Here is a 23680-nt window from a genome sequence, read left to right as displayed (position 1 = left end):
ATAGCAGACGTCATTATTAATGTCATAGTCTCTGTTCACAGTAGTTCATACATGTATAACAATCTATAGTCGAGACCATCGAGACGACATAAGTAAACGTCAAAAATTAACAAAACCGCTTTTACCTGGATCGGTTCAGTCGTGTCAATCGTTAGTTTTGTAGATATTCAAATAATTGTTGAAACCCTCAATTAACTTAGTTATTAATCCATGATTCCATAATTATTTTTTTTAAAGAATCGATAACTTATTTTATCAGTATTCAGAAGTCCGTCAACCATGGCTCACTGTATGCGAGTTTTACATGGCCAAGTAAGTTATTTAATTATTTGTGCACATTTATTTTATTATAATAAAATAAATTATTCAACATATAAACTATTAAAGTAATATTAACATTATGTTGATCGTTTCGAGCCAGGAAATATGCTATGAACATTTTCTGTTATGTCGTCAATAACTCAGGGCCGCTAAATTAACATAGAAGTCCAATAGGTTATATGTAGGGACTTCGTATCTCTGTTATCTCATCTCGTGTGTTATATGTTAAACAGTGGTGGGACGGCTGAAGGTTATTTTCCATGGATTTATTGACTTACGGTATGTTTTCAGGGTGGCAGGACAAGAACGGTACTCTTGGAGATTCAGCAAAGATGCTTCAGCGTATCCCCACTCACTGCCGCTGCGGCCCAGGTACTTGAAACAGTTCAAAAATATATAATTTTCATGATTTTCAATGATAATAAAACACTTGTTATGTAACCACTGAAGCATAGAAAATGTTATTTTCTATGTTAATAATGCTGTTTTTAATTAACAAATGGTGTTGTTTAGGTCGCGATGTCAAGATTCGACAAAGCTCCTCTGCCATATGATAAATTATCACAGAATTTGGAGATTGTCAAAAAGAGGTTAGGTCGTAAGATGACCTTGTCAGAGAAGGTTCTCTACTCACATTTGGACGACCCAAAGGGTCAGGTAAGTAATTTTAATTACATCTACTTCTGTGAAATATCTCAGAATGTATTGGTTTTGAGACTAGATTAAACTCATGAAACAGCATACTATTAAGTTTATGCATTACCAAAACTAGGTATGATTCTTTTAATGAGCTAAGTCAGTAAAGAAATTTTCAAAATAATTTTAAATATATTTGTCTTTCACACCGTTGGGTATCCTAGTTTGCAGACCAGATAAAAATTAACACCCATAAGATCCATTAGTAATGATGGTAATTTGACAATTTTTACAATTACATTAAAAATATTATTATTATTAAACTGTTAACATACTCTAAAAGTAGTAGTAATATTTAAGTAAAGTCTATATCATGACAGTTTTACTGTTTTAAAATATATAAAGATTTTTGCTTAATAGTGTTGTACAAATAAAATTAATGAAATAGTTTTCTTTATTATATGTCATGAATGTTATCTCTGAAATAATGCTATTTATATTATTATAATAACAGGATATATTATATAAAGGTCGTTAAATGAACCTAAAAATTCACAGCTATGTGATAACATGTTATATAACATAAACAAACATAATTATTTGTAAAACTACTTGTCATGATTTCATGTATACTATCATACACCACATATTTTGCACACTTGTTTCTATATAATATAACATTGTCTTATTTAACAATATATATGCCATGTTTTTAAAAAAAATTATGGATTTAAAAATAAACACTAACATAGTTTTGCCAAAAGAACAATTTAAAAGGTAAGGTACCTTTGACAGAACTAAACTTTGTTTGGTGCTGATATGAACAGTACAAACACAACAATATTTGATAACCAATTCCTGGTTGTCTTTTTTCAGATTTAATTAAAAATACAATTCATTCATACTCATTGAGTGAGTCACTTTGGTGTAGTGTGATCCTTGTTCTATTATTTATTCATAATTAAAGCTTCTTTTTAAACTTTTTTACTGTGATTTTTAGTAGACATATGTTATTAATGTAAAAAATTACTTTGTTTTATTTGATCACATCAGTGTTACTCTAATTTTATAATTTTGGAACATACAATAATACATATCAAAATATCATGCTTCATTCAGGAAATTGAACGTGGCACCAGCTACCTTCGACTTCGGCCCGACCGAGTGGCTATGCAAGATGCAACGGCTCAAATGGCCATGTTACAGTTCATCTCATCAGGATTACCTCGAGTTGCTGTCCCATCTACCATCCATTGTGACCACTTGATTGAAGCACAAATTGGTGGTGACAAGGATTTGGCCAGAGCAAAGGTATGGCTTTCTCACCAACCATAAATTTTTATTTACAGGATGGTATTATATAAAAGTATTTAATCCTTAAAATTAAAGGCTAATTATATGTTTTGAAATTATAGTAAATTGATAAATAACAATTATGATAAACTAGTATACTTATTATCTTAGATTTCAAATCTTTATAAATTGGTCGATGTAGATATCTATCTAAGATCGATCAATCGATCTTGAATCTTTCATCTAAAATCTGATATTAGTACATTTACTGATTGCAGATATACAGGGAACAAAAAACTCTATATGTTGTAATTACTATACTGTGTTCTAAAACAATTTATACTTTAATGCAGGACATCAACAAAGAAGTTTACAAATTCCTGGAGACAGCTGGAGCTAAGTATGGAGTCGGATTCTGGAAACCAGGCTCTGGAATCATCCATCAAATCATCCTGGAGAACTATGCATTCCCTGGCTTACTAATGATTGGCACTGACTCTCACACACCCAACGGTGGAGGCCTCGGCGGACTTTGCATTGGTAATTATTTTAAAATTATAATTATACTACTGTTACTAATAAAGTGGTTCTTTGCTACTTTTTTAATATTTTATAAAAATATGTAATTATTTTATGGTAGTTTTTATATATCACTAGTTGACCCGGCGAACTCTGATCAGCCGCAAAATTGAATAATGCGTCAAAGTTCAGTTTGATAGGTAGGAACAATTGGAAAAAAAATGCTGTTTTTACTATTTTCAATGCAATTTCTTCATTTTTACTAATTACTTAAACCTTGCTTGGAATTCTACAAATATTTTATAACCAAAATTAGCCAAATTGGTGCGGCCGTTCTCGAGTTTTAGCGAGACTAACAAATATCATTTTTATATATAAGATTTATTTATATATAACAAGACTATTAAGTCTGTTTTTCTTTCTCTTTCTCAATTTACCAGTCCTTGTAATAGTGTAATATAAAGAGGTTCTCCCCTTTATTATGTCACTTACAGTTATGCACTAAACTGACAAACTACATTTTTTTTACTGTACCTCTGTATTTTATTCTTTACTGGTTGTCTACCCTGTGCCATAAGTAAAGCCATCCCCGGGCGAAGCGGGAGTACTCATGAATTTCTGAGTTTTGTATATGTTAATATTATATATAGCCTATACTATGAAATAATCTAGCTTTCAGATTGTGAGAGAATGACTAAAAATATTGTAATTGATCTGGAGTTGACTTTCCTCATAACAACTATCCAATGTTTATTTTCCTTATAAAAACGTCCACTCTCTCACTCGCTTTATAATATGAGTATTTTCTAATTTTTTTATTGTACAGACTCAAAAAAAATTCGAAAATAACCGCGAATGAGACATCTAAAAAGATTTCATTGAGCAAATGTTTTTGTATAAAAATCTCATTAAGAGTCTTGTTCTAATCAAATTTATTTTGCAATACATTAAGAGCATTTCGTATTCTTCCACAGGATTATATCATCATATTTATTTTATGATAATGACCTATGGCATATTACGGTGAAACTGGTCGGGTCGTAAAATTGTAATGATAAAAGTATATCAGTATTCTAATGATATAAAGATGATTCCCAAAATCCACCATTTCGACATACAATAAAATTTACCAAACTAATTAATTACTAAGTGCCCCGTCTCGGCTTTGCTCGAGTGCTCATAACTTTCGGATTGCTCCCCTTTATTCACGTGATGTTTTTTAGCATTTTTAATCTTAACCCTTTCTCTCTTGGTGATACGTGGTGAGGTTTAAGACTATATATACGTATAAAGTATTTTATTCTAGAAAATAAAAGTTTTTCGGTTAAGAAATCCCACGTTTGACGAAAAAATAAATACACGTGATATCCTTCCCCTTGTAATATTTCGTGTTTTTTTGCCGAACCCTCCCTCCCTCGCCTTTCGAGCGTCACATGATGCCCATTTGTGAGCTTTGCATTACATTTGCATATGGCCTATAGCATATGCAATAATGCTACCATTTAAATACAATCAGTGAATGAATTTTTCAAACCAGTGCAATAGTTCATTAGGTAACTTTCCGAATAATAAAATTTATCTCTCTTTCTTTGTATTATTTGTATACTCTGCTAGTTGTAACCTTGACCTTCAAAGATGTCATGTCTATAGCCACCGGTTATCACTTATCGTTATGTAGGTAAGGAAAGCTAATTAGTGTACTGCTATTATTATAATGTGTAATAATTATTTTAACTAAGAAATAGTAAACATTTAATATAGTGTTGGACTATCATTTTCATTTATTTCATTTATGTAACATTACAGCTAATTAATGTTTTCTTTTATTAAATAAAAGTTGTAATCAATGTATACAGCAAACAATACCTACTTCTTGTATTCCAATGTCAATTTATAAAAATAATAAGTGCACAGAAAAATCGTCTGTACCATTATGATACACACATGGTATATCGCAATGTTGTCTATGATACTCATATTACCCGCGAATTGGTCTACATTATTATCCTTAATTTGACTTTAATCCCTTCCAAATCGTTTTAGTGAAATAATAAATATTTCATTAAGTTATAACGTTTAGTTGTGAAAAAGTAACAAACAGACAGACATATTTTGACGTTTATAATATTAGTAGGGGTGGCTACCAATTTCGATCTGGAGATACCTCTCTATCTTTGCCATTCCATGTACATAAAGCAAACTCTATTAACATTCACATAAAGATAAGAATTGTTCAATTAATGTTAACAATAATTGCTAGGTGTCGGCGGTGCTGATGCGGTCGACGTGATGGCCGATATCCCATGGGAACTTAAGTGCCCGAAAGTGATCGGTGTGAAGTTGACTGGTAAGTGTTTCTTTAATTACTGACTAATTATATAATATTAAATTAATTCATTGAAATAGGAGCACTGAGTACCAAACTCTTGCAAGTACTGTATTATCGGTACTTTTAAATTATTTTTTTAATCTTAGGACTAAAATTAAACTTATACACTTACGTAAGTACTTACTTAAGTAAGTAATCATTCAGTGACTAAAAAAAGACCATATTTTAAAAGTTTTAAGTTTGAACTTTATTGATTTTTTATTTCTTAGAAGGAAGTATAAAGTTTTTGCTTTGTACTTCCTTCTTACAAAGACCAAAGAGTGTAAATAAAACTACTACCTCTTCCTTTACGTATTAACATATTGCTTATTTTACCTGAAAAAACATCGCTTTGAAAGTTTCCGAATTTTCTTTTTATCAAAATTTTATTTTATACGAAGTAAAAGGAAGTTCAGATTTTGAAAAAATATTTTTTAATTATAATCAATTTCTTAAGCATCCGCTGTTATCGTCTAGTATACATAAATCAAAATATTGTTATTTCTACGCTTTCACTATATAAATAGATGGTCCGAAATAGAACTAATTACTGGTCGCAAACAGTAGTGTCGCGACGGCGCTAATGGCGAGTTTGTTTGTTGACTTCCATTATTATTGTTTCTTCCGAGCCGACATTGTTTACGTGTTCTCTTACGTATTATCTGTCTCTTGGGCTACCGGCGCTACCGCACACAGCCGGCTGTTTGCCAACTTAATGGGTTACACCACACTAGCGCCGGAAAATTGTCATAATTAAACTATTTTTGATTCGCGTATTAAATATATGAATTGTTCTTTATTTTACGCATACATGTGCTGTGCCCGTGGTTTATCCGCTTGATATTTATAGCCTATATGTTATTCTGATTTCACGTTAATAATATTAATAAGATTTATAAACAATTAGTTTTTACCCGCGACTTCGTCTGATTTTGTTTGATAAAACTTAGGTATATGATATATCCTTCCTGATGATGCAATCTATCTTCACATCATACATGATAACCGTGCAACCGTTTAGTTATGATAAGGTAACAAACAGAGATATGTCTGTATTTAGTCTGTTTAGCATATATAATAATATTATAAATTTCTAATATACAATAAAAAACATATAGGACCTTCTGACCTATCATGTACATCATTTTCTATCACTATATCCTACCGTCCAGTTTGGCTAACTACTACGCCATTTTTTCAATACTTCAGTAATTATCAATAATAATGGCGGTGTTAGGAGTCAATCAATGGTATCTCTCCTTGCTAACTCTGTACTTACATGATTTTTCCGTCCATTAAAAAAAATAATAATCCCAAAAGTTGAAACATAGACGTGACGTTAGGCGAGATTTTTTTTTACATATCTATAGAATATCCAATTTTGTGTTTATTTTTCAAACAGCTATCGAATCTCCAAAAACTTATTATCAAGATTGTTAAATGCAAAATAACTATTTCTTTTAAAAAAAATTGTTATTTTGTTGGTTGACACGCCGAATGTAAAAAAATTGAATAAAAAATATTTCTGTTGCAACAACAATTAGTAATCGGCCTATAATTCTATTCTAGTAGGTACATACATTGAAACAGGTGACACGCCGAATGTTGTTTCAGTAATTGGCAAAATGCCGCTCATCCAAATACAAAAAAATAAGTATTCTCGTGTTACGCCCGCACCACGCCTCCACCGCGCCTCTGTTCTGCTACAACCGTTAGTGATCGGCCTATCATTCTATTTTAGTCCAATCTGTTGCTTAGTATTTATACATCGCTACCTATATTGGAATCGTGGGTCGTGATAGTGGACGCGCGCCAGAAACTGACGCCATTCAGTGTTACATTTTTATATCTTTGCATTCCGATTGACTATACAATAATAAAATACGTATAAGATCGAACAGCCTACTTGTTACTAGCACTGCCATCGACTATTAATTAATGCTAGTGGTCGAAATTTGACCATATTTAATTTAACTTTCAGTAAGACTATAGACATAAAATTAATGACAAACAATATTAATCTATTCTCATTTTGACCACAGACTAACAATAAACAATAGATATATATGCGTGTCAAATACGTGTGTATAAGGTTTTTTTTTGTTGATTTAATCTATCTTTTATGCAGAAATAAAAAAAAATATTAGCATTCGAAATTTCATACTCATCCCTCCGCGCAATTTTTATAAGGGTAACAAAGTTTCTGTTTCACGTATTAATATACGAATAATGATAGTTAATTAATTATTGAAACTAGTATGACCCCATGACTTCGTCTGTATAGCCTTGATTGATTGGTATAAAAAGCCTATATCCATCTGTATGCTAAATGCAAGAAAGAGGTAATCCAGACTAATGTATATGTGTTTGTTCCTTATTTTTTTATGTCTAACTAGGCTTTCATGGCTAACTGAATGAAATTTGACGTAAAGATTGATTGTATCACCGGAACGGCTATTTCCATTCACTCTATTATCTTAAAAAAGCAAACAAAGTCATTGGTAACAGCTGGTTAAATAATATTCTCTCTATCGAGGTCACACAGAAGAAGTTGCAGGCAGAATATAGTCTATCATAAATAAACTACTCATAACTGTACCACATAGTTTCTATTATAATATTTTTAAGACGGCCTCTGTGGTCTCGTGGTTTATAAGACCGCATTAATTCGGACGGTTGTAGGTTCGATTCCTCGCACGATAAAAAACATTGTCTTCATAAGTATAATTGTTTGCATTAATCTGGGTGCAATGTGCAATGTATGTTATGTATTTATTTAAGTATTTATATGACTTGTCTAATGCCTATAACAAAAGCTCTACCTAGCTTGGGACTAGATGGCGCTGTGTGAGTGGTCCAGGATTACAACATTATCATGATGAATTCAGAAATTAAACGTGACGGTTAGGGGAACCACGAGAAGGTTAACCTGAAATGGTACATTAAAAACAATCCCATTCCCCTCAACTATACGAGGTTAGTCTTAAAGGGTATAAGTATATAGTAAGGGTATAAAATAATATAAAATAATTACTCCCCTTTAATTATAATTCCTAGTAAATTCAACTTAAGCTTCTATTTCGTGTGTCCGCTATGCGAGTGGCGTCGTTCTATGCATTTCGCAATCAGTACACAGTCCACGGGTGTACGCCCTTGACTCTGAATAGATATAGCACGAAATCAATCTATATATAACCTATATTATGTAAAAAAGTATTCATTCCACAACTAAATTATTCCGAGATTAAGAAAGAAAGCATAGTGGCAAAATTCAGGAGTTCTTACTAGATTATATAGACTTTGAGTGATTTTCACTTGTTTTATATTTAACTAGCAATTCCCGCGACTTCGTCCGCGTGGAATTAAACTTTATTTTCTAAAATAAAAGATATTTTCTAAAATAACAGTAGCCTGAGTTACTCGTTATTACATCAGCTACCTGCCAAAAAAGTCCCGTCAAAATCAGTCCAGCCATTTCAGAGATTAGCCGGAACAAATAGACAGGCAGACAAAAATTGTAAAAAATGTTATTTTGGTTTATGTACCGTGTTTATATTCATATAGTAATTTATTATTTCAATATTACAAACAGACACTCCTATTTCAATTATATGTATAGATTGACTTTAGTCGTGCGTATGTACGTTTTGTTTATGGATGATACTGAAAAGATGCTCACTCACTGGGCACCAGTCGAAGACGATAAGATGAGCATGAGGTCAGAACAGTTAGTCCATCGTACTGAATTTACCAAGAATTTATCACGATGGTGTCCAGATCGAACCGCATGGAGGTGAATCCAACATGGTACATAGCAGTGGGGTTATTAGTCCACATTACTGACAATCCCCTTTCCCTGCCACGTGTATATTTGAAATCGATAAATCAAACAATAAATAAAATATCTGTGTCGCCATCTATGATTTTATTAGAATACTAATTATACAGTTGTAGGTAGTGTATTGAAACTTTTGATAAAATTAATTATTCCATCGCGTTGGGTATAATTTTCTCAGTTTAGTTTGGTCTATATTTGATAATATATTCAGCCTAATTCCTTTAGTAGACAAACAGCCGGTTTTGTCCTCGTCACGATTTTGCTATATCTTCTTAAGAATATTTATTAACATTAAAATATTTCTATATTGTATTACATTTTTAAATTCTCATGGTTCTCACGCGTTCAGCGTTCATAGGATATATATATATATATATATATAATATATTTACGGAATTGGACCTATTGTTAATGATGGAAGTCTATGTAATAATTGCACGGTATAGTTTTCGTACAATTAATAGAACACTCTTAAACTATATATTGATACTAAAGTACATTTTAGAAAATAATATGCTGCATAAAGAACGGTTACTACCACATTTCGTCAGTTCGCATTCGTTTCGTTCGTTTGTTCATTTCGCATATTTGTCATTCCATTCTTAAGAATTAAAAAAAACAAAGTTGCTATTCAGTAGTATAGCAAAACCTCAACAAAAATTAAATAACCATTCACATGAAGAGATATTTACATTTTATTATCACTCGATAACAAATGGATTCAATTGTCACAGTGATCAATGACTTAGTCTCTTATCCGGGCAAGATATCGAAAGACATAATTCTGATATTTTTGTTGTTTAACTCTTGTGATAACTTCAATCATTACTGATAACTTGACACGCCTCTGACTGGACGGGCAGTGATGTCATAAGAAAAGGTGGGCGTAGTAAGACCTGCCCAGAAAAGATATGAAATACATTAGACTTTGTAAAAAATCATCATGTAATATAATGTACAGGTTGACCCACGTTCGTTTGCGTCACATTTTCCCAATTTCTTTGCAACAGTTTTTATTGTAGCTTCACTCCTATTGGTCGTCGTGTGATATGTAGCCAAGCCTCCTGTATTTTAAAACAACTTTTATTTAAAAGAGCAACACCCAAGTTTCTTATTTGTTCTCATTGCGATGACACTCTGCTTTACGAATAATCGGTAAAATAAAAAAAATATCATATGAATTAAATATTCATATGATATTTTTTTGTCCTTGTATTATTTAAGAATATTTGAATAAAGATTATTTCTTCCTTACTATATTAGTAATAAATAAATAAAATTAAATAAACTCAAAATTACTCAAATGATATTCAACTTATACGATACCCTTATAGATAGCTAAGTGACCTACTAGTATGAATAAGATTGGTATTTTTAATATTAATAAGAATTATTATACCAAGCGTAACTAGTCTAGAGAACTTTGCATGTTGTTGGCGTATAAAGCAACCAGATAACTTGACCGCGTAAAACGGGTTTCCTTGAAGTAAACTTGTGTGTGATATGATATGGATTATACATTGCATCAGATAATTTCATTATTTTTTATCGTATTTCTTTCTCTATTCCAAGACATGTCATTTATTATTCTTTCCTTTCCTGAGCCTTTCATGACGATTAAATTGTTAGAGCATAAAAACGTAACAAATAAACAAATTTATTTGTATATTACTTTCGCATTATGCACTGGCTTCGCACGGGGTGTACATGTATTATCAGTTCTCTATGGATAAAAAGTGCATTTAAATCTGTTCCGCGGTTTAAAAGATCTAAGCGAACAGAGAGCAGAAGCGACTTCATTTTATACTGTGCCTTTCATTTTTTCATAAAAAATAAATAAAAGAAGTTACTTTCGCATTCATACTATGAACTAAGTACCCGCACCAGCTTCACACGGGTGTACATGTATTATACATATAAACTTTCTTCTTCATTGTTTATTGCTAAAAACTGCATTTAAATTTATTGCGCAGTTTAAAAAATCGAAGCGAATAGACAGCGGAAGCTATTTCATTTTATAGATGTGAAGATACTTAGGATTAGAATCTTAGGCACTTGCATGTATGGATAATTGGGTATAGATAGAATTGGCAACAACACGTACTTTGCGTGCCCATTTTTGGCACTAATTTAGACACTGTAGTACTTAATTTATTCTCACTAAATGTCAAATTAGAATGCCCTAAATAAAATATATAGGGGTTAACAAAAACAGTGGATACAGCATTATTATTGAAAAAGGAGTTTGATGTCTTTTCTAACCTAAATGTAATGATTTTATTAATATTATAAAATAAATTTAATTGGGTTTTATATTTTCACAATTAAACTATTGTAGATATTTTAATGAATTTTGATTTTTAAGTAATATTTGATAGGTTTCTTTTTTGTGAAAATAAAAAATTTGAAAGCATGATGTATGAAAATATGTATGAATAATCTTATGATTGCATCTCAATATGGTAGAATCAAGAAATAATCATTTAAGTAATGAATTAAGTTAGCAGCAGTATTAGTTTGTAAGACCATATCATGCACTATATTTGTAATTGAGTGCAACCTATAGCTTTAATATTGTCATATACATATATTAATGTAAATAGAAATTGCAACGCCGGTGGTATCAAATAAATAAAAAAAGTTCATTTCTATTCTATTCCATTGAATGTTACGATTGCAGCGTAACAATGATCGGTGACCAACTGCGCAGATAAATGTCAAATACATACATATATCATTAATTGTGAGGCGACATAAGGCGCGTCTATTTTAATAAAGAGTACTATCACGTGCAATGTTAGACGGTCTTAGCTACATGTTAGTATTGTACGTTGGTCAATGTCAATTTAATAGGTAAATGGGTTAAACGTCACTCAACACGGGCAGAAAAAGTGAATAAAAGGCCAGAAGTCTGTGCATTTTTTTTTATTTTCTCTGTAAATTGTTTCTAAAATTATGTTATCGAGAGATAGGTTTGGAGAATGTCTGCGAATCCACTGATTGATCGACTGAGAGACTGATCTGACATATTTCAAAAATTAATAGCAAACACGACGGCCCAAGTGGAAACCGTGTACATTAGGGGGGGTTATTAGTAATGTATACTAGTGACCCAATTCCTAGCAATATACCACGTCAGGAGAAAGGTTTCCCCTGACTTGATACATTGCTGGTACATTGCTTGTTATTCCTTATAAATCACGATGGTCTAACTGCCCTCAGCTCAGGCTCGTCTTAACAACCTTCACAGCGCAAGCGGGTACATCATTATTAGCCATAAAAAAATCCCTCATACGTTGCACTTTCTAAGTACCCACTAAGAAGATATTATAGGATTATATATATTATGTACTTTGAAACTATGTGCATTAAAATTATATGAAAAAAGAAATGTCAGGTAATTTAACTATATCGCATCATGCAAGCCGAATCGTATCCAAATTGAGATTGACGACTGAAATAGTGAGACAGAGGTACTTCAGTAGACGACTTTCTATAAAATCAACCTGATTAATAAAAGTAATGTAATGCGTAGTAATGAAGATAATATTTTTAAAAAGGTGTTATATATGAATGTGGATGGTTATAAGGGCAGAGGAAGGCCGAAAAAGAGATGGATAGACTCTGTGAAAGATGATGTAGTAAGAAAGGGAGTAAATAACGAAGTGACTGGTAAAAGGGATGAATGGAACAGAAAAACATATTACGCCAACCCCAAAGGAATGGGACAAGGAAGAAGTAGAGGATAGTGATGGAAATTAAAAGTATACAGAAACGTACAAGTGTAATGTAGTTATGTATTTATTAATAACGTTGTTATCATACATACTTGTATATTTTCTTCTGTTATATAACAACACTGCGTCAATGGCAGTCCTGATAAGACATTTTCCAGGTAAACAAAACCATACTCCAAGCATATCTCTGTAAATGTTTACCACGAAAATTGATTAAATTCTGTCCGTTTCTTCCGTTGCGAGTTGCGATGTTACTGAATTGATTCAGAATATTTTCTATGTAGTGGTTTTGTTATATTTTATTTCGCTAGTGATGTTTCTTAACTTAAATAACTAAATGCTTAATGTACTTATTTAAGTCACGATTAAGTATTTGATTTGTTTGATTGGAAAGAAGAAATCATTACGATAAAAATGTACTATTATTAATCTATACATCTATACATATAAATCAAATTGGAGTGTCTGTTGGTAATATTGAAATAACCGTTTTTTACTACATGCATTTGAATATAAATACGGTGCATACACCAAAATTACATTTTTTACAATTTTTGTTTGTCTGTCTGTTTGTTCTGGCTAATTTCTGAAATAGATGGACCGATTTTGACGGGACTTTTTTTAGCAGGTATCTGATGTAATAAGGAGTAACTTATGCTCCTTTTATTTTAGAAAAAAAAAAGTTAAATTACACACGGACGAAGTCGCGGGAACAGCTAGTTATGAAATAAAAATAAATAAGTTAATAATAATAATAGCAAGACTCAGTTGCTTACAGTAACTATATATATGTATATTAGGTATTATTTGCTATGAATACTGTACCTAATATTGTGTCATGTGGGAATAATCTGAAATGATATATAAATTATATATTTGTTTTTAAAAATCATAATTCAACAGCAATAAATATGAGTAATACGCAACAACAAAATATGCATCTCATATAAACATCTTATCATGGTCGATAACTGTCTTATGGGTTTGATAAGAAAATTTTCCACTAATTGTACGATTAACCCTCAATAAATAAAAAAACTTATGTACTAACGAGCGGATTTTTCCGTTGCAATCATTTCAAAGTAAAAAAGGCTTAATCAATCAAATTAAGTAAAAAAAGTAAAACAGGCAAAATTACCGAAATTAAATTAAAATAGAATGCCAAACTAAACTTTGTAGAAAGTTGTTAACTTGGGAATCCCTGTCTAGCCGATTTCTATCACCATTTCGCTTGACGTAAGAGCGGATATTTTATATTTTAGTTAAATTACTAATACGAGTCGAGCGGATTTTTTTTATTTTAGGTAAACTACTAAATATCTTAGTTATAAGCTACGGTTAACAAGGATGCAATACAATAAAATATCTTATCTACAAGGACAACACGTACATCAATTAATTTTGGAATATCTGTAGTATTCAGGTTTGTTGGCGACAATAGCTGACATACCATTTTCTAACATATAAGCTGTTTTCTGGTTTGCCATCCCAATCCAGTTGTGTAAAACAATCAATAGTATTTGTAATTACTCTCCTACTACTATTACTAAATACATAATACACTAATTTAAAATGTGTTCTAGATAAACGAGACAAAGTTGTTTTTTCTAATAGGTAGAAATAATCCAGAACTGTTAATCTGATGCCGGTTTTTATTGTCACCAGGTCAACTAAAAGGCTGGACGAGCCCCAAGGACGTGATCCTGAAGGTCGCCGGCATCCTCACAGTGAAAGGCGGTACTGGTGCCATTGTGGAGTACCACGGGCCCGGTGTCGACTCTATATCCTGCACAGGAATGGCCACCATTTGCAACATGGGTGCTGAGATCGGCGCCACCACCAGTGTTAGTTTTTTTTAATTATTTTTGAGGCATTGTATAAAACTGCAACTAAACGTTGCAGTTTTATACAATCCATGATATTAAAGGACCATCCAAAAATTATGTCACATCTACAAAGTGTGACAAAGGGACAGAGCGCTTCTAAATGTCGTCACCTCACATTTCAATATCTAATATAAATACCTCTAAGTATTAAAACACGATTTAATACACACACATTTTAACTATTAAAAAAAACTATATCCACTTTTATCTGTACAAATATCTGGCTAAAGACGAAATCGATGAATGGACTGTATAACAGATATGGCAAGAAAAGGAGTGAATAACGAATAAAACTTCAAATAGGAATGAATGGAAGAGAAAGACATTATGAATGAGATATGAGAAAATCAGATGGTGATGAGGTTTAAACTGTTTTGTTTACAAGTTTACACTCCGTTCACTTATGTATATACATTTGGTGAAGCTGTAAAGGCCAGCTACCTCCGTCAGTGTTAGAATAATTGAAAAAACAAATAGTATAATTGCAAAATATATAACGTCGTACTAGGGAAGCGGGAGTCTTTGCCACATTGCAAATGTGACAAACGTAATTAAATTCCTGTGACAAAATTTATAGATAGATAGGGTCCTAACGATCATTATATTATTATTTAATCATATCTATATCCTGTCTTCAATGTCAAAAGTATTTCCTACCACGTTTATCGTTTTATACTACATACATCTACATCTAACCCCCTAACCTTCATTATGTTATCTCCTACTATATTGTACGTAAACCGTTCGTAGTAAACACTGATATTGAATACAAATGGTATTTTAAATGGAGGTTTGGAACTTATTGAGCAAATATATGTTTGTATACTAATAATGTTACTGAGAGAACGGATTTCGTTATGAGGAAAGTAAAGTCTAAAATGACTGGCACGGATTTAAAAAATTATTTAAATTATACATTTTTTCCATAATACTATATATATTACAATATACATATATAATATACAAAAATAATGAGCATTGTATACGGTATAAAGGTATCCGTAGAAAGTGAAATCGTGACATCTCCTTCATGGGATTTACTTGAGCGAATAACTATTTGATAGCCTAGTATATAGAAATTATATTTATGATATAAATAAATGTTTTTTTAAAACATGTAATTTCTATATATAAAAACAGCTGGTATATATTTATTTCCGATTCTGAACAAAATCCTTTCAAGATATCCGTCAATTCTGTACACTATGTTATTAAAGTACGTACGAAATCACTGAGTACAAAGGCAAGATGATTATCTCATTGTTCAATTTATATACACAGGTGTTCCCCTACAACTCGCGTATGGAAGCGTACCTTAAGTCGACGGGCCGCCAGAACGTCGCGTCCAACGCAAATAACTACAAGCAACTGCTCACACCGGACGAAGGTGCACCTTATGACGAGGTAATAAGTTATAAATTCACGTAAACTTTTTTCATCAAACTGGAATGTCAAATAAGTTTATGAACCATATAGGAAAGTGGCAACCCTCGCTTTTATATGTATATAAACACCATGTGCAGCACATTGTCTAGTTCACGCTCGTAGAAACTCTTATAAATTGTCATTTCTCAGAATTAAGTTGTCCTGTCTCTGTAATGTCACTGCCATATCACCTTCACACAGAAAAGAGGTTGTAAAACAAGGTGCTTAACCACAGACATGTATGAGACAGAGTTAGTGTGTATGTACGTACAAAACGTCACGTGTTTTGCATCTCTTTACCCTTGATTAATTCTGGTCAAGTCAAAATTTTGAAAGTTCTAAATTGTGTTACCAATTTCTTACTACAGAAGTGTAGAAAGTAGACAATACTCTATTTTCTACACACTCGAGATTGGGATACCTTAACCAGTATCGTATCGTTGTATTGCCACTCCAGGATTACGTGAACAACCGGTTTGTTGTGATGATTAATTATGATACATATTACTATTACAGTTGATTGAGATTAACCTGTCGACCTTGGAGCCCCACGTCAACGGTCCCTTCACCCCGGATCTGGCGAACCCCATCTCCAAATTGGGCGAGGCGGCTAAGTCGGCCGGCTGGCCAGTGGACATCCGCGTGGGTCTCATCGGATCCTGCACAAACTCCTCATACGAAGACATGGGCCGCTGCGCCAGCATCGTAAAGGAGGTTTGTTGTTTAAGAAAATTCATTTATTTCTCAATCAGTAATGTTAATAATTACCGGATACAAATATAATCTTGTTTTAGGTTGTGATAAAGGTAAATAGGTATTTTATGGGAATGAACATTAACTCTTTCCATAGTATAAAATGAAGTCTCTTACGCTCTCTGTTCGCTTAGATCTCTTAAATTACACAACGGATTTTAATGCAGTTTTTAGCAATAGAGTGATTCAATAGGAAATATGTATAATACTTGACACTCGAGCGAAGCTGGGGCGGGTAGTTAAGTGTTATAAAAAGCTTTCAACAAATTTGTAATTTACTGTATAATGTTAATTGTTCTGGTACGAATTTTTTTTATATATAAATATATGAAAGTATATAATATATAAAATGTATACTTTTATATCGTTATATAATATTGCCATTAAAATGTACGATAGTAAATTGATATCAGTGACACATGTCATTAACAAGAGCAATAGATCCGTTAAAATTATCTATGTATAAACAAGAACGGTAATAAAACTTTGGTTTTAAAATATAATAAAAAACTATAGAATTGTACCTGATATACAAATATGTATAAAGATTGTATATACATGGTTGAAAATAATACCTATACCGAACAGAGAGAATAAACGACTTTCAACAAAAAACACAGGATATCTGGAAATACATTTTGCATTTCTACAGAATCTTTATTTTTATTTTTATGTATTAATTTGCTTCAGGCAAGTTAATATTATTTATATAATTGGGGGCCCATATTATAGATACCCTAAGGATTAATATTATATAAAATAAAAATATTGTCTTGGTCACCACACTCACGCCGCGCAATCTGCCACGGTAGCGACGGTACACCACTCCTCTCGGCCAGTAGTCGTCCTTCATGTAGGACAGTAATTTTGTGGGGTCCCGGGCCTGGTATAGCATTTCAGTTGCATAAAAAATATTTCTAATGGTTTCAGGCGCTGAAACACGGTGTAAAATCCAAAGTACCATTCAACGTGACCCCCGGTTCAGAACAAGTTCGCGCCACCATCGAGCGTGACGGCATTGCGCAAACCCTGCGCGAATTCGGAGGCACTGTAAGCCTGGTTTATTTTTCTACTTCATTTCATTTGTCTTTTATTATTTGGAGTCGGCATCGCACATTTAATTATTTTAGAAAGATTAACGATGTAATATTACACTAGAAAATCTTCAGAAGACCCATCAGACCACCCCCATCAGAGAGATGACGAGGGAGTGAGTGGAATTCTTACCCACTAAAATATTACAAGGTGTACCTACTAGCGCCATTGCCTGGTGGCATTGGTTGTTATAGATGATGTAGGGCAGATCCCATTTTGTTGTTAGGGCGACCTATATCGCCCTATTAAATTGTGGAAGCGTGTGGGTTCACGGGGCACGGCTCCGAGAGAGTCTCGTGATCTAATAATAATAAATTTATATAGTTTACTATCGCAACTTAATCTGGCCACACATTTCCGATAAGAGTATGCCTCGTGATGACTACTCTCGTTCGTTTGGCTCTCATCTAAAGAGGGCGGGGTATAACAATAAGACAATTCACACAGCACTATTTAATCCTTTAGCTCGGGACTAAATTGTGCAGAGCTTTACGGATACTATACAACTGATAATCTCATGACATAATAATATAATAATCTCAGGACAATTCACACAGCGCCATCTAGACCCAAGTTAAGCTAGTTAAAACTTGTGTTATAATAATTGATACATATACATAGATTTTTTTTTGTAAATACATACATATTATACATAGAAAACACCCAGACCGATACAAACAATCATACTCATGAATACAATATTTGTGCTGTGCTAGGAATCGAACCCGCGACCAACGTCGTCGTCCATGGTCGTCCAACTGATACAAGTACATAATATATGTACATAGAAAACACACAGACCGATACATACAATCATACTTATGAATATAATAATGTTTATACCGTGGAATCCTACTAGCGACAATCAGAAGACAAACGGTGTGCTAGACCGCTAGACCACGAAGCTGTTAAGATCCTAATAATGTGTGAACAAGGTTAAGCTGAAAGTCAATAAGTTCTCGTCATCACAAATTGACACTCGTTCTATCACTATCCAGGTATTGGCTAATGCGTGCGGTCCTTGCATCGGTCAATGGGACCGTAAGGATGTGAAGAAAGGCGAAAAGAACACCATCGTAACGTCATACAACAGGAACTTTACAGGACGTAACGACGCCAACCCCGCTACCCACTGCTTCGTCACCAGTCCCGAGCTCGTAACTGCTCTATCGCTAGCTGGTAAGTTCATGATTGAAACTTTTTTTTTATCTGATAAGCGACGACCTACCTGATAGAAAGTCGGAAACATCGCCTATATACATGAACAATATTACGTTATGTAAGGTTTGTGGACATCTTAGTCTTTCTGTGCGTATGCACGTTATTCCTCCAGACGCTATAAATCTATCATATTTTCTTAATTGTCTCTCGCTCCTTTTGAACCTAAATACAGCTTACAAAGCAAGCTGATTGGCGGAGAAATGAGTTGTACAGAGGTATCCACGCTTTGTCTAAAAAATTTATAATTATAATCTACCGAAAATCATGTATGGTACCTATATGAATATAAATGAATTTGAATGTATACAAAACTTACTTTATTTGTCTTTGCAGGTCGACTGGACTTCAATCCCCTAACTGACGAGTTGACAGGCGCCGATGGCAAGAAATTCAAGCTGTCAGATCCGTTCGCGGACGAGCTGCCGTCCAAAGGATTCGACCCCGGCCAGGACACATACGAACACCCACCTGCTGACGGCTCTAGTTAGTGTTTTGTTATTGTTTCTAGTATATCCGCAATCACTTTCAGTTTACTATAATAGGATGGTTAGCAGATGACAATGTGAATCACTAATCAAATCTAGACACGCGGTAGCGTGTTAAAGCCGAGTTCAAGTACGAGAACTGGCGTTTGTAGTTTTACACGAACCATTTGGAGCCACTTTTCAACTATGAACTTTACCCAATAAATCAACTTACTCTGTTCCGTTTCTAATAAATAATCTGATCTGTGTGTGTATCTTTTTTTTTTCTGCCACAGATGTATTTTTCTTTAATAAATTCTATTTTTTAAATTTATTTTCTTTTGTAAATACAATAAGAGCTGACAAAAAACTAGATTTTTATGTTAATATAACTATTAAATATTTTGTTTTTCTATTTCAAATCGCTAGAAGTGGCAGTGGACGTATCCCCAAGCTCTGATCGCCTTCAACTGCTAGCTCCTTTCGAGAAGTGGAACGGCAAGGACCTCACCGACTTGACCATCCTCATTAAGGTGAAGGGGAAGTGCACCACCGACCATATCTCCGCCGCCGGACCCTGGCTGAAGTACCGTGGACATCTTGACAATATCTCCAACAACATGTTCATCACGTAAGTAATTGTTTTTAGGAAGATTAACGGTTTTGTTTTATATGTTACTGATCATGTTGTATTGACCTATGCAAGTTAATAATCTTCACCAATAATATATTTTGCTCATAATAATCCTAAGCAATATATGATCGTGTTATAGAGGAACAGATTAATGCTATAGTCTAGCATCTGACAATAACCCCAAACTCTAAATAATAGAATTAAAAGGTATTGACAATTATAAAACTTCAGAAGTTAAGATCAGTGCCATATTTGGAGATTTTTTAAACGTCCCTTTATATATTTTTTTTGTACAGCGCCACAAACGCGGAGAACGGTGAATTGAACAAGGTTCGCAACCAGTTGACCGGCGAATGGGGACCCGTGCCAGCGACCGCCCGCGCTTACAAGGCGGCCAACACTCCCTGGGTCGTCGTCGGCGACGAAAACTACGGAGAAGGATCATCTCGCGAGCATGCTGCGCTAGAACCCCGACATCTTGGTGGACGCGCCATTATCGTCAAGTCATTCGCTAGGTGCGTACATCATCATATTATCGTTATTTATTAAGGAACAGGACATCGTACTTTTGAAATATTTGAGGAAATCCAAGGAAAGTTTAAAAGATGAGAAAATGTGAAAATTGCAGAAATTGCAATACCAAGCGGCAACTGTTCATACCAGAAAACAGTTATTGAACTTTTACACATTATTCAATTCTGAGGCAAATCGGAATTCGGCGGGTTAGCTAGTTATGCATGTATGAAAGAACTTTTATAATGGCTATAAATGAATATTAGAGATATAAAAAATATATTTTTTGCCTTTACAATAATATTATTTTAACTAATATTACAGAATTCACGAGACCAATCTGAAGAAACAGGGTATGCTGCCGCTGACATTCTCAAACGCCGCGGACTACGACAAAATCCAACCAACCGACAAGATTTCACTTCTAGGACTGAACAGCCTCGCACCTGGCCAGGTAACATTTGAAAGATATTTAGACATCTCAATAACAAATCCAACATCAGACACGAGTAGTAATGGGCCAAAACACCAACATGATATATAGAGACTTGTATTATGGACCTACTTCTAAATGCATTACAATAATCCACCACGTAACTGTATTGTATAATACAAGTGGGGCAGAATCGTGTTTTAATACAATAGGGTTCTTTTATGGATGATGATGGAATAGTCGCCCGCCTGATGATATACCCTGATGGGGGCGACCTGTCGAGGATGATAGGATCATAATGAAGTCAGTTAGGTGACGGTAACGGTTTAGTGCACCGCCTTTCCGATGGTCGCAGGTCAGATTCCTGGCACGGTACTAATATTTCTATTTGTATGATTGTTTGTATCACTGGGTGTTTTCGATGTAGGTATATTATGTATGTGTATATTCCATTGTATCACTAAACCATAACACGAGGTCTACTTAGCTTCGGACTAGATGTCCTGACTGATGTGTGAATTGTCCTGAAATATTATTATTATTAACATGACCAACTCGCCAGGAATTAAATGCGATGGTTAGGAAAGTATATATATATATATATTTATATAGTAATATACACAGTATATATATATATATATATATATATATATATATATATATATATATATATATATATAGTAATATACAGTGTATATATATATATATATATATATATATATATATATATATAGTAATATACAGTGTATTAGTATATTCTTAACTATCAACTCTGTACTGCTTACTAATGTTGTTACACTTGATGCGACCGCAAGTTCGAACGTGTGGTATTCAGATTAACAATAGAATATAGGTTTTTAATAATGAGGCAAACACTAAATGTTAATTCAAATTAGTTTTTCCGCGTTTTAGGGCTTATTAACGAACAGCATTTTTTTGTAATATATAAATTTAGGCAGTCCAGAGTGGACTTAAAACTTAGGCAACTCTGGACTAAAACATTACATATATTGCCACTATATTATATTTTTGTATATTAGTCATAATTGTAATAAACATTTCCATTTCTCCTTACAGCAAGTCGATTGTGAAATCAAGCACAAGGATGGCAACACTGAACGCATCAAGTTAAACCACTCCCTGAACGAACAACAGATCTCATGGTTCAGAGCCGGTTCCGCGCTGAACAGAATGAAGGAAATCGCAGCCGGCAAGTGAAGTACCAGACGCCTTAACAAGTCGCTATTATGAAACTTGCACTGGTAATTTACCCTCAATTTTAGGGTAATTATAAATCAACTAGCAACAATGAGCCATAAATTAAATACTATTTATAAATGCGGTGCTAGCAAATGTAATGTTAAATGAATTCAATATTTTGTATTCAAAGACATGAGAATCTCATGCCCTAAGAACAAGATAGAATCCTGATTAATGTAGCGAGTAAACTCATTTGGCACATTTTTATTTATGGCGTTACTGATGAGTTGGAAGAGAAAGCATGTATAATGTTCGAAAATTTAAAATTTCATAGGTTCTTTGGTTACGAAACTTCATTTGTTTTGTTCAGTATTCTCTCGTCTGTGTAGATGTAAGATTACTGTTATATCTAATTATCTACCAGTAAATATGACACCTAACAATATTAAAATGTAAAAACATTTTAAATGTCGAATTGTCATTTGTATATACGATATATTTCAACTCATTATCGACTTTAATGTGATATACATAGGGTTTAATTGCTATTTTAATCAGTGAATAATGTTAATTCTTGTTCTTAGGCTCATGCCTTTCTAGGTAGGTAGGTTAGTTTGCCACAACCAGTGCAAGAAGTGACGTTACCATAGTTGTCAAAGATTTTTGTTTAAGAACACATTTGATTAATATCAGTCGGACAATACAGCAGCAGTGAATCTTCTATTGTTAGCGTAGTATAAATGATAGATGAAATTAGATTAAGTTTCAATATTTCCCTTTTTAAATGAATTGTAAATCCTACGAATTCAACTCGTTTTATTTTATTTATGTAAATAATATTTACCTGGAAATAAATTTACTTATACAATGTTATATGTTTTATTATACATCCCACAATATATAAATATGAGGTACTAAAATATATAATTATTGATCCAATCCATCCATCCGATGTGCCGCGTGAAGGTCAGGCTGATAGGGCAAATGCTAGTAATGGATCCACTAGTCCTTAGTACTAATTAACCCGCTTTTTTTACAAAAAGGAAAATTCAAAATTAATGTTGCTGTTTAAAATGAAATCTTTTAGGAACTTACCCAAGAATGAAATGATGAGGAATGAATTTCATGACAAAGCGAGACTAACGGATAATGCACTAACCCTGTAGAATATTTCCTGAAGCCAAAACAATGATCACGAAATACGAATACTAAGAATTACCTTATATACCACCACCATTAATAAAAAAATATTCATGGATATTAACAATGATAACATCTCAAAAAAGCTGAAGTTTCAAGCTTTCAAATGGCATATTATTTTTATTTAAATGTTGTATATTTTTA

At 33.1% G+C, this 23680-nt stretch overlaps 1 protein-coding gene across 1 annotated transcript; it reads left to right on the top strand.

The window, feature by feature from the left end:
• The first annotated feature begins 86 nt into the window (after positions 1–86).
• On the top strand, positions 87–23206 carry LOC131846355 (probable aconitate hydratase, mitochondrial). Its single transcript, XM_059195630.1, has 16 exons — positions 87–312; positions 613–693; positions 835–978; positions 2077–2268; positions 2604–2790; positions 5030–5116; positions 14378–14556; positions 15880–16002; positions 16540–16737; positions 17707–17826; positions 18870–19050; positions 19426–19575; positions 19986–20187; positions 20487–20705; positions 21028–21157; positions 22214–23206. Exons 1-16 carry the CDS (start codon positions 280–282, stop codon positions 22352–22354), a joined length of 2367 nt encoding a protein of 788 aa, XP_059051613.1. The 5' UTR covers positions 87–279; the 3' UTR covers positions 22355–23206.
• The last annotated feature ends 474 nt before the right edge of the window (positions 23207–23680 follow it).

This window comes from Achroia grisella, unplaced genomic scaffold (assembly GCF_030625045.1).
Source record: "Achroia grisella isolate CSIRO2021 unplaced genomic scaffold, CSIRO_AGI_Agris_v1 utg509, whole genome shotgun sequence".
Lineage (NCBI taxonomy): Eukaryota > Metazoa > Arthropoda > Insecta > Lepidoptera > Pyralidae > Achroia > Achroia grisella.
This window is presented reverse-complemented; position numbering and strand designations above follow the sequence as displayed.